Source organism: Bubalus bubalis, chromosome 18 (genome assembly GCF_019923935.1).
Source record: "Bubalus bubalis isolate 160015118507 breed Murrah chromosome 18, NDDB_SH_1, whole genome shotgun sequence".
NCBI classification, from domain to species: Eukaryota; Metazoa; Chordata; class Mammalia; order Artiodactyla; family Bovidae; genus Bubalus; species Bubalus bubalis.
In genome coordinates, this window is record NC_059174.1 from 50548486 (window position 1) to 50561445 (window position 12960).

Consider the following 12960-nt stretch of genomic DNA (forward strand, 5'->3'; position numbering starts at 1 on the left):
CTTCCCTGGTGGTTCAGATGGTAAAGAGTCCGCCTGCAATGCAGAAGACCCAGGTTCGAGCCCTGGGTAGGGAAGATCCCCTGGAAAAGGGAATGGCTACCCACTCCAGTATTCTTGCCTGGAGAATCCCATGGACAGAGGAGCCTGGTGGGCTACAGTCCTTGGGGTCAAGAAGAGTCAGATGTGACTGAGTGACTAACACCATAGTACCTACCACTGTAGAACAAACTGCCCCCAAACCTGGAGGCTTCCAACAATGATGATCATTTCTCATGATGCTATGGGTCAACTGAACAGTTTTGTTTTGTTTTTCTAATGTGGCCGCAGCATGCAGCTTGTGGGATATTAGTTCCCCGACCAGGAATTGAGCCAGCACCCTCGGTGGTGAAAACACAGAATCCTAAGCACTTGACCCCCAGGGGAGTCCCTAAAACTGATGTATTGATTTACTTAATTATTTTTGACTGCATCTCGACGCTTGTGGCATTTTTGTTTCCCAACCAGGGATCGAACCCAGACCCTTGGCAGGGAGAGTGCAGAGCCCTAACCACTGGACCACCAGGGAATTCCCTGAGCAGTTCTGCTGCGCTCACTGCGGTTGTGTGCAGCTGGTGTCTAGGCTGGGCTGTTGGCCAGCATACCTTGGTCCATTCATCCTTACTCATCCTTCAGCAGGCTGGCCCAGGCTTCCTTACGCTGAGGTCCCAAGAGGTCTGCCTGAGGACCCAGGCGCTGAAAGTCACACAGCACTACTTCCGCCACACTCTGTTGGCCAAAGCAAGTCTTGAGGCCAGCTCAGACCCAAGAGGAAATCCACTCTACCTCTTGACGGGAGGAGCTGCAGAATACTGTGCGTCTACCCCAGAGCTCAGGAATTCTGTATTGAATGAGAGGCAGCAGGATGACCTCTGTGAACCTCAGTTTGTGTTTTTTTTTAATTCATTCATTCATTCATTTTTGGCTGGCTGGGTCTTCATTGCTGCACACATGTGGGCTTTCTCTAGCTGCAGCGAGCCGGGGCTGCTCTCTAGTCGCAGTGCACAGGCTTCTCATTGTGGCGGCTTTTCTTGTTACAGAGCATGGCTCTAGAGTGCGGGCTCAGCAGTTGCAGAGCACAGGCTTAGTTGCCCCAGGGCATGTGGGATCTTCCTGGACCAGGGATCGAACCCTAGTCCACTGCATTGGCAGGTGGATTCCTGACCATTAGACCACCAGGGAATTCCAAGCCCTAGTTTCCACGTATGTAAAGTGAGTCTAAGAATACCACCCATGTAAGGTTGCTGTGAGGAAATAAAGTGATAAGATCCAAAGAACACACGCAGTGCAGGAGCTGGTACTCAGCAGGTGTTCAGTCCATATGGTAACCATTGTGGATATTATTGGCCAAGGTTCTTCTGGCTGCTTCCTAAGTCATAACTCCTTTTATTCCTAAGTCCAAGGTGACACTGTACAACCATTTAGACAATAACTGCACAGATAAATTTCCCTTTTGTTACCATCATCTTCCTATACCTCATCTTAGTAACACTTGGAATATTCTCTCTGCTTTTGTCTCATTTGGCACAATAAAAGTCAGTAAAGTCTGCTCAGACCCCTCAGAAATAAGCATTAGCGTAGCAAAACGGCTGTAGGCCAGAGACTGCAAACTGTTAGGTGTTTGTTTAGCCTGCAAAGCATTAAAAAAAAGATGGTATTAGAATTTGAATTCTTGCTAACCTTTATAATCAGGAGATTTTACAAAACAACCTGGGTTTCCAAATTCTCTTAACATTGGACCATCTGGCATCTCAGGCCTGCTACTCTCATGACAGCGTTGGGCTGGAGCTAAATCCTGGTAGGGCAGATCCTCTTGGATCCCTTGGTGGCTCGTGAAGTCAGTTGAGTGGGTCGCTATCGATTGTGTAGGAAAATGAGACAGAGCAGGACAGAAAATACCAGGATATTCTGCCATAGTTGTAAGAAGGACTGCTTTGTGGAACTAAGTGTAGTGACGCACACGCAGCTGCAGTCACACAGGCATATGTGTGTGACTTGGATTACAAGTAATTCGTCTCAAGGGGCTTCCCACGTGGCACTAGTGCAAAGAACCTAGGGGACGCAAGAAACATGGGTTCCATCTCTGGGTCGGGAAGATACCCAGAGGAGGGCATGGAAACCCACTCCAGTATTCTTGCCTGGAGAATCCCATGAACAGAGGAGCCTGGTGGGCTATAATCCATGAGGTCGCAACAACTGAGCGCCCATGCACGCCGTGCAGACTGATTCACTCGGGTCACCTGCCTTGCTCATAGCCATTTGAGTTTTTTTTTTTTTTAATGGGCTGCGCTGCTTGGCTTGTGGAATCTTACTTTCCTGACCAGGGATTGAACCCAGGGCTCTAGCAGTGAAGGTGCCGAGTCCTAACCACCAGACTGCCAGGGAGGTTCCCATTTGAACTGAGATAAATGAATGTTAACTTGGCTGGTGGAGATCAAACCAGCTCCCTGGGATCTGCTAGGGGCTGGCAGGTTCCCTGTGCTTTTTCCATGGCTCTGAGTATTTATGTTTTTTAGTAGTTATTGATATTTTTTTGAGGTATAGTTGATCTACAGTGTTGTTAGTTTCAGGTCTATAATATGGTAATCACCTTTTACACACACACACACACATATATATTCTTTTTTTCAGCTTCTTCTCCCTTATAGGTTATTACAAAATATGAATATAGTTCTCTGGGCTGCACAGTAGGTCCTCATTGATTATCGATTTGTGGTGCTGGAGAAGACTCTTCAGAGTCCCTTGGACTGCAAGGAAATCAAATCAGTCAATCCTAAAGGAAATCAACCCTGAATATTTATTGGACGGACTGATGCTGAAGCTGAAACTCCAATACTTTGGTCACCTGATGGGAAGGGCTGACTCACTGGAAAAGACCCTGCCTGCCCTGATGCTGGGAAAGACTGAACGCCAAAGGAGAAGGGGGCGACAGAGGATGAGACGGTTGGATGGCATTACCGACTCAGTAACACTGAGTTTGAGCAAACTCCAGGAGACACTGATGGACATAGGAGCCTGGAGTACTGCAGTCCATGGGGTGGCAAAGAGTTGGACACCACTTAGCGACTAAACAACAACAATATGTTAATTCCAACCTCCTAATTTATCCCACCTCTCCCAACCCTGCCCTGGCTCTGAGCATTAGTAAACAGGGGGTGTAGGTAGGCCAGGACTCCGTCACCCCTGCTCTGGGAGCAGGTTCCGGAGCTAGCTGCTGGCGTGGACTCTGGGACCCAGACGTCCCCTCGATGCCCCGTCTCTGACCCCACCCCCTCTTCTTGCCTGCTTCCCCAGGAGAACCCGTACGTCATGCGCCGGCCCAACTTCCAGGCTCTGTCCGGGAACGAGCGCTTCGAGGGCTTCTGCGTGGACATGCTGCGGGAGCTGGCCGAGCTGCTGCGCTTCCGGTACCGCCTGCGCCTGGTGGAGGACGGGCTGTACGGGGCGCCCGAGCCCAATGGCTCCTGGACGGGCATGGTTGGCGAGCTCATCAACCGGGTACGGCGGGGCTGGGGCTGCGGAAGGGGTGAGGGCCGGGTGAGGAGGGAGGGAGGGCAGTCAATGGGGCCTCAGGGCCAGCCTGGCATGTACACTAGGCACCAGCCCATGGTGTGCTGTGCCCCTGTGGCTGGTGAGCACCACGGGGCCAGCACAGACGGGAAGGGGACAGTGCATCACTTCCGGTGTCAAAGGCCATGCACATCACTTCCTGTGTCCGGCTTCCAGATGCTTCCTTCTTGCCGCCTCGGCTTTGTCTTTGTTCAAAGTTCAGACGGGAAAGAATCTACCCGTGATGTGGGAGTTCCCCTGGAGAAGGGAATGGCTATCCACTCCAATATTCTTGCCTGGAAAATCCCATGGACAGAGGCTACAGTCCATGGGGTTGCGAAGAGTTGGACATGATTGAGCGACTAACAAAGACTTGAGTGAATGAAGGAGACGAGAAGTCGGAAATGGAGGGACTGGACAACGGGAGGAGGTGGAGAAAGCTTCCTGTGGGAGGCGGAGCTAGGAGGGGCAGCTGGGGACTGCACCTCAGGTGTGCTGTGCCCTGGCACTTGCCAGCAGGTGGACTTCGAGGTTACCCACTGCTCTCGCAAGTCCACTCTTCCCGTAGATGTGTGTAGAATGTCTAGTGTGTGCCTGGAGAAGGCAATGGCACCCCACTCCAGTACTCTTGCCTGGAAAATCCCATGGACGGAGGAGCCTGGTAGGCTGCAGTCCACAGGGTCGTTAAGAGTCGGACACGAGAGCGACTTCCCTTTCACTTTTCAGTTTCATGCACTGGAGAAGGAAATGGCAACCCAATTCAGTATTCTTGCCTGGAGAACCCCAGGGGCGGGGGCAGACTGATGGGCTGCCCTCTATGGGGTCGCACAGACTCGGACACGACTGAAGCCACTTAGCAGCAGCAGCAGCAGTGTGTGCCTTGCACCTTGCTAGGCCTAGGGTATAGTGATGAGCCTAGGGGACCTGGACCCTGCTTCCAAGAGCTCAGGGCCCCATTGAGATGTAGAAAAACAAATGACCACAAGACAGAACCTTCCGGACTTTGAGGGGGAAAACTCAAGGGAGGGACCCAGAGGCTCCTGACCCAGCCGGGGATCCAGGGAGGGCTTCCTGGAAGAGGTGACACCCCAGCAGATTCCCAAAGAGTGTGAAATAGTCAGCTGGGTGAAGTGGGGTTTGGGAGGAGGAGAACTTATTTGAAGGAGAAGAAATGGCATTTACAAACAGCTGGGTGGGGTGTGTGTAAGAGAGAGAGGGATGTATCAGAAGAGCAGCTGGGCCCTGAGTGTGGGCAGGATGTGAGGGTAAGGTGAGGAGGGGAGAGGAAGGGCAGGTGGGAGGTGGTAGGCGAGGGTGCAGTGGAAAGACTATTTTGGAGTCAGGCCCACCCTGGTATGAGTGCTGTCGTGAGTCATTTCTCTCCTCCCAGCCTCAGTTTCCCCTTCCTAGGATGGGGGCTAATGATAGCTGACAGGTCTGTAATGAGGGTTACAGACACACCACACGTGTTGCTGGTCATATGTAGTTCCTGAGTTCCTCTTTGTTTCTGGTTGCCCTGCAGGCTTTAAAGATCTTGGTTCCTCAACCAGGGATTGAACCCAGGGCCCCAGCAGTGAAAGTGTGGATTCCTAATCACTGGACCACCAGGGAACTACTGGAACCACCCTGTAGTTCCTTTTTCTTCCAGACACTAGAAGCTGCATGGGCAAATGCCCAGAAAAGACAAACAGGCCCCTGGCTTAGGGCATGTCCAGGGCAGGTGTGTGGAGCAGGGACCTTTGGCCATAAACAGTCAGGGTGGCCTTGACATTGGACTTGGCAGAGGGCATTGGAGACTGTCACTTTCTTGTCTCTTTCATCCAGAACTCACTGCATGCGAGCCCCTGAATGTCACCAGGGTAAACTCAAAAAGGCCACTTTGCTTGACAAGGACGTTGATCCCTTAGGGCACTGATTTTCAAAAGTTGTTTTGACTGCAGAACTTTTTTTCCAATTGAAAGGGCCCTCAGAACCCTGGACAAAACAGCTGCTCTGGTGGAGAAGGAGGTGGGGGTGTCCCCCAGGGTACTGGTGACTCAGTCTTCCCCCCGACCCAAGCCAATTCCAACTGGCAGGCCTGAGGCACTGTTCTGCAGGCACCAGCTGGTTGAAAGCTTCAGCCCTGGGTGGGTTTAAGAGTCTGAAGCCAGGACCTGAGGAGCCCAGAGGCAGAAGCTAGTGCCTTAATGCCCACCTCACTGGCAGCCTTACCTGTGACCTCATCGCCATAGCCTGGTCCCCAGTCATGTAAACTCAGAACTTTGTGTTCATCGGGGCCCCCAGAAATAAGATTCCAGGAGAGTAACAACCACCCCCAACCAAAGTCACCGTCAACTGGACGCCTGTCCATTCATCAAGGAAGAAGTCCTATTTATAAGTGTATGACCTTGGGCAAGAGTTTAACTCCTTGTGCCTTAGGACTTGGTGTGAAGGTGCTTGGGGTGAGCACCTGGGGTGAGGATTGGGAACTTTGCTGATTGGTGGCTGCTAATCATAAAAGTTTATGCTCCTGGGTCCTGGGTCTTGTTTGAATCTCTGCAGAGCATTTGTTGTGTGACATTGGGCAAGTTATTTAACCTCCCTGTAAAACTGAAGAAATAACAGATGCTGGCACATAGGGTCGTTGTGAGTGTAAAATGAGTTAATCTGCGTAGGGGCTTGGAACAGGGCCCTGCAAGTAGTGGGCGCTGTGTGCCTGAACTCTCTTTCTATCGTTGTTAGTGTTATTCCTGCCAGCATGGACATCCATTCATGCATTCATCTGCCCTCCAGCCAGCTAGCATTTACTGAGTGCCTGCTGTATACCAGTAGGAAAAATCACCTGATGCTGGCAAAGATTGAAGGCAAAAGGAAAAGAGAGCGGCAGAGGATGAGATGGTTAGATAGCATCATTGACTCTATGGACATGAACTTGAGTGGGAGATAGTGGGGGACAGGGAAGCCTGGTGGGCTGCAGTCCATGGGGTCACAAAGAGTCGGACATGACTTAGCAACTGCATACCAGATGCTGTGGTACACCCTGGGGATTCAGTGGCCTGGGTTTGCTCTTAGGGTTAAAGACTTTGGTCCTCAGCTGGCGGCCATGGGGTGCACCCCCTGCACACAAAGGGTTGAGCTGGCTCAAATGAGGAGACGGTCGTGGGGTGGGGAGTGGCAGGGGCTGCCAGAGGGTCTTTAGGGATGGAAGGGGAGGCTGGAGAGGGCCTGGACTTGGTGACTGCCTGGGGTGAGGGACGGAGGAGAGAGGACGTGAGCGCGCCTCCTGTTTCTGATTTGGGCAACCGGGCACCAGCGATGACATTTAGGGGAAGAACACTGGAGGAGGAGCAGGCTGACTGCAAAGGATGGGCAAGGTTTGGCCTCGCCGAGGCTCATCTGCCTGCTGTGGAAGGCCAGGCACACTGAGCTTCACACAGACACTCCCCACTGTTTTCCCGATGGTGGCAGCTGACGTCAGTGAACTTCACGCCACGTGCCGGGAACTTTGCACGTGTCACTTACTTCTGACAATCCTTCCTGGCCCAGACGATCACTGCCCTCCTACCGATGTGAGATCAGGGGCTCAGCCGTGAAGGGACCAGCCCCCAGCACGCAAGGCTGCAGATGGGTGTGTCTGACCCGAGGCCTTTCCAGACACTCGGCAGGTCCTTGGGAAGCCTGGAGTGGTCAGGGTGATGCTCACACCATGCCAGGCCCTTGTCCGAACTTTATGAACTTAACACAACTCCTTGACTCCTCACGGCCACCCCTTTGAGGAAGGCCTGGTGTTAGCTCAGATTTCTGTAATGGACAGAGTGAGGCACTCAGATACCATGCCCAGAGCACATGGCTGGTGACAGGCAGAGCCAGGGCTGGCACCCCGGCAGGCTGGCCCAGAGCTGATGACTGACTTCCAGAGGGAAAACAGCCCGGGGCACCAGCAGCCCCCCAACCACCCCAGGACCAGGTGCAGGGCGCAGACGCCAGGCTCCAATTATGGTCCATTTATTCCACCCAGTGGCCACTGCTGGAATTGGCTTTATCCCTGCTGTCACTGGCAGGCTGTGAACTCAGCCCCGCCCCTCTCAGCCGCCTGCTCTGGGCCTCCATCTCTCTCCATTCCAGTTTGTCCTCTAGTTTCAGACACGACTGAGCGAGCAACACACTTCAGTTGTCACCCCCCAGGCCTGCAGGCTAAACTCTATGCACTTTGGTCTGGCACTTAAGAGATCAGGAAGCGAATTTCCAGGTGGAAATCAGCAGGCAGGAGGTGTGTGGGGGCGCCCTTAGAAACCTACCTTGTGAGGTGGTGCGCAGGAAAGAACCCATCTGCCAATGCAGGAGATGCAGGAGACCCAGGTTCCATCCCTGGGTGGGGAAGATCCCTTGAAGGAAGGCATGGCAACCCACTCCAGTATTCTTGCCTGGAGAGTTGCATGGACAGAGGAGCCTGGTGGGCTACAGTCCATGGGGTCGCAAAGAGTCAGACACGACTGAAGTGACTTAGCACGAGGGAAGGGAGGAGCAGGCTTGGGCAGAGAGGGAGGAGTTGAGCTGTGAGGCAGTCGTGACCATCCTGCGGGCAGCTCTGGAGCTGGGGTGGCCATTAAAGATGTCCCCCTGAGGGAAGGGACCAGGCTTTTATGCCCCCCACCGACAAATCATTGAAGAGGGGCTGTCCTCAGGGGACATCAAGGGGCTTCTTCCACCTACAGAGCAAACAGCCACCAACACCTGGGCCCGTGAGTGTCCCGTCCTGAAGAAGGGTCCAGGCAGCCACCACGGTGTCCACAGCTGTGAGCTGGTCAGACACCAGATGGAGCCGGCCTCAGGTTGGAAGTGTTCCCATGTGATCTCTGACAAGCCACTTCACCTCTCTGATCTCAGTTTCCCCTCTTGAAATGGGAATGATGTTCCCTCTGTCACAGATTTGCGGGGAGTGGGCAAGGGGGGATTCAAGGCCCAAGGACAGAGCCTGGGTCACTGGGGTCTTGCAGGTATGGAATTTGGGTGTGTTTTGTTTTTTGTTTTCCTTTTTGACCTCGCTACATGGCTTGAGGATCCTAGTTCCCCAGACAGGGATGGAACCCAGGCCCCGTGAGTGAAAACACTTGATTCCCAACTACTGGACCACCAGGAATTCCTTCTTTTTTTCTCTCTCTTTTTGGATTGTATTTTTATTGTGTTGTGCAGCCACGGGAAGGTTTTAAGCAGGGAAGGTGCCATGATCTAATTTCTTTATTCTTTTTTTATTGAGGTGAAGTTCATATAAAAGTAACCATTTTAAAGCATACAATTCAGTGGCGTTTAGTATATTCACAGTATTGTATAACCATTGCCTCTCTCTAGTTTCAAGACGTTTTCATGACCCCCAAAGAAAACCCAAACCCAACAGCAGTCACTGTCATTTGCCCCTTTTCCCAGCATCTGGCAATTACCACTCTGCTCTCTGTCTCCATGATTTACTTATTCTAGACATTTTGTGTAAATGGAACCAGCCAATATGTGGCCTTTTGAGTCTGGCTTCTTTCACACAGCATAGTGTGCTTGAGAGGTTCATCCACATTATAGCGTGATGAGTACTGCTTTTCTTTTTAAAAAAGTATTATTATTATTCTGGAGGAGGGCATGGCAACCCACTCCCGTATTCTTGCCTGGAAAATCCCATGGACGGAGGAGCCTGGCTGGCTACAGTCCATGGGGTCACAAAGAGTCTGACACCACTGAGCTACTGAGCACGCGTGCGTGCGCACACACACGCACACACACACACACACACACACGTTATTACTATTATTATTATTATTAGGCTACCCCGTGCAGCACGTAGGATCTTAGTTCCCTGACCAGGGATGCAACCTGCACCCCCTGCATTGCAAGTGTGGAGTCTTAACTGCTGCACCACCAGGGAAGTCCCCTGCCTTCCTTTTTGAGGCTGAATAATATTCCATTACATGGATATAGGGCCTTGATTTAATTTCAAAAACATTTAAAAATGATTACTCTGGGCAGGGCTTCCCTGGTGTCGCTAGTGGTAAAGAACCCACCTGCCGATGCAGGAGACAAAAAAGATGCAGGTTCGATCCCTGGGTCAGGAATATCCCCTGGAGGAGGGCATGGCAACCCACTTCAGTATTCCTGCCTGGAGAATCCCCTGGACAGAGGAACCTGGCAGGCTACAGTCCACAGGGTGGCAAAGACTCGGACGTGACTGAATGAGCGTGCATGCAGTGGTGGCTGAGAAATAACCGTAGTGGTCCAAGAGTAGAGACAGGACGGTCCATTTCAGAGGTTGTTGGAAGGTGTGGAAGAGAGAAGATGCTGTGCTGGGGTGGTAGCTATGTCAGGTGTACCGCCAGGTAGGGTGTGTGCCAGAGGCCACAAGGAGTCAAGTAACTGCAGGGTTTGGCTAAACAGCTGGGCAAAACCGGTAAAGCCAGTTTCCATGGTGGGGAGGATATAGGAGGGGCAGACTCTGAGTGGGGAGGATGAGAGTTCTCTCTGGGCGTGGATCATTGGAGATACCTACTTGAAATTCAAGTGGAGACAAAAGGATTTCCTTGTGCGACTGGGCATGAATTATTTAACTCATCCCCTATTGATGGATATTTGGATGGTTTCCAGTTTTTGCAAGCATAGACAATGCTACCATCAACTGGGCCTGTGGATTGGTGGGGGTGTTCCTGAGGGATAAATTCCAAGCAGTGGAAGCATTGGGTCAAAGGGTATGAATATTTTTTAAGTACATACTGCCAAATGGCCCTTCAAAAAGGTTCCACCAATTTATATTCCCACCCAGAGTGCACGAGAATGTCAAATTTCCCACACTCTTGCCAACAATGGGTATTATCAATCTTTTAAAAAAATCTTTGCCAACCCGAAAGGCTAAAAATAATCTTAGCGTTTTAACCTAAACACAGTGTCACGCGGCTGCACATTAACCCCCATGTGGATGTACTGTAATTTATTGAAGCGTTTTTTAGTTGTTTCCAGGTATTTTTATCCATCTGTTTGTGCTGTTATAAACAACCACAAGCAAACATCTTCATGCACAAAAGCTTAGTCTGCATTGTAGCTGACTAGAATTGACTCTCAATAGAATTACCAGGTGAAAGAGGAAAACCTTTTGTATGGCTTTTGTTATATATCGTGGAACTGCTTTCTGGAAAGACTGTACCAGGTTCTTCTTTCTTTTCTTTTTTTTTCCGGCTGTGCCACATGGCATAAAATATCTTAGTTCTCTGTATGCACGCATGGTCAGTCACTAAGTTATGTCTGACTCTTTGCGACTCCATGGACTGTAGCCCACCAGGCTCCTCTGTCCCTAGGATTTCCCTGGCAAGAATACTGGAGTGGGTTGCCGTTTCCTTCTCCAGTGGACCAGGGGTGGAACCCGAATCTCCTGCATTGGCAGGAGATTCTTTACCACTGAGCCATTGGAAAGCTCCTTAATACCCTGACCAGGGATCAAACCCATGACTCTTGCGGTGCAAGCTCAAAGTCTGAAACACTGGACCACCAAGGAAATCCCTTCTTTTCTCTTTTTTCAAGCCCAGTTTCTTTTAACACCAGCTTTGTCTCAGCACTGAGGATTTGATGGGTTTTTAGATTTTCAGACAACCTCCTATCATTTTCATAGATGGCAAGGCATTTTGGGTTTTCCTGCTTTTACTGGTGGACCACCATAAGGGTTCTGTGGCTGTGTGATCCATGCAGTCTGAGCCCAAGTTCCACTCAGGAGGGGCCCGATGGATCTGTGGACTCCCTCTGTGTTCCCCAGGTCTGGGTTGTATAATTGGGACAGACGTATATGGCAGCTGGCAGAATCCCACACTGGTTTTCTGACCCATGGAGTGTCAGGATCATTGTTGTAGAAAGAACCAGTGGAAGCCCCCAGAACGCCCCACATTTTCCAGGATGGAAATCCAAAAGCAATTCTACCGCCTTTGGAGGAACTGCAGATTAGTGCCACCATTAACGGCTCAAAAGAAGCTGGGGTGGTGATCTCATCTTTGTTCCACTGGCCTGTTTGGGGACTCCCCTAGCAGTCCAGTGGCTAAGACTGTGCTTCCAGTGCAGGGGGCATGGGTTTGATCCCTGGTCAGGGAACTAAGATCCTGCATGCCACAAGACACAGCCAAAAAACAAATAGACAAAAAACGACTGACCTGTTTGGCTTGTATGGAAGGCAGATGGATCTCGGAGAATGACTGTGGATCACTGTAAATGCAATCAGGCGGTGATCCCAATTGCAGTTTCTGGCCCAAATGAAGTGTCTTTACTGGAGCACATCGGCACAGCCCTTGGCAGCCGTTGTGAGCTACTGACTGACCTGGCAAATGCTTTTGTCTCCATACCACTTTCCAAGGACCACCAGAAGCCAGGAGTACAAACCTTGAGTCTTGCTGAAGGCTGACATCCACTGTCTTGCTTTTCGCCATCACCTAGATCACTGAGATACAGTGTTGCCCTCGTCCATCACACTGGCAACATTCTGCTGATCCGATCTTAAGAGGAGGAAACAGCATTTAGTAAGGAGGTTGGCAGTAAACCCACTGCTGATATCAGCCAGTTATGGTCCAATCTGGAGACAAAACAACACCAGTTCCTTGAACAGAATCATGTCACTCAGTTGTGTCTGACTCTTTGTAACCCTACGGACTGCAGCACGCCAGGCTCCTCTGTCCTCCACTATCTCCCGCAGTTTATTCAAAGTCACATCCATTGAGTCGGTGATGCTAGCTAACTATCTCATCCTCTCCCGCCCTCTTCTCCTTTTGCCTTCAGTCTTTCCCAGCATCAAGGTCTTCTCTAAGTTGTCTCTTCGCATCAGGTGGTCAAAGTATTGGTGCTTCAGCTTCAGATTTAGTCCTTCCAATAAATACTCAGGGTTGATTTCCTTTAGGATTGACTGGTTTGATCTCCTTGCAGAATCATATCAGCTATTGTTGTATGTTTGTTTTTATTTTATTTTTGGTCGCAGTGTGCATGCAGGATCTTAGTTCCCTGACCAGGGTTGGACCTGTGCCCCTTGCATTGGAAGCTCTGAGTGCTGAAACTGTGCACCTCTGATGAACCCATGTGTGAGGATTCAAAGCCAACCAAAACGCAGATTGGGACTTGAACCCACGGTCCTTTTTCTTTTATTTTTAAATATTTATTTATTTGGCTGCGTCGGGTCTTAGCTGTGGCTTGAAGCATCTTCACTGCATCATATGGGATCTTTTGTTGCAACATACGAACTCTCTAGTTGCGGTGCACCGGCTCCAGAGCTCGCAGGCAGGCTCAGTGTTGCAGCACATGGGCATCGTTGCTCTGCAGCTTGTAGGATCTCAGCTCCCCCACCAGGGATTGAACCCGAGTTCTCTGCCCTGCAAGGTGGATTCGTAACCACTG

At 50.9% G+C, this 12960-nt stretch overlaps 1 protein-coding gene across 6 annotated transcripts in view; it reads left to right on the forward strand.

Annotated features, from left to right (window-relative positions):
• Window positions 1–12960, forward strand: part of GRIK5 (glutamate ionotropic receptor kainate type subunit 5) — a 63730-nt gene that overhangs the window by 22902 nt on the left and 27868 nt on the right. For 4 of the 6 annotated variants that reach the window (XM_045163254.1, XM_045163253.1, XM_025269188.3 and 1 more), the window contains exon 12: window positions 3331–3534. In XM_045163254.1, coding sequence (XP_045019189.1) covers window positions 3331–3534 — 204 coding nt within the window. Of the gene's footprint in view, window positions 1–3330; window positions 3535–3762; window positions 4272–5107; window positions 8193–12960 lie in introns of those variants that run through there. The other 2 variants (XM_045163255.1, XM_045163256.1) reach the window with 2 other exon arrangements.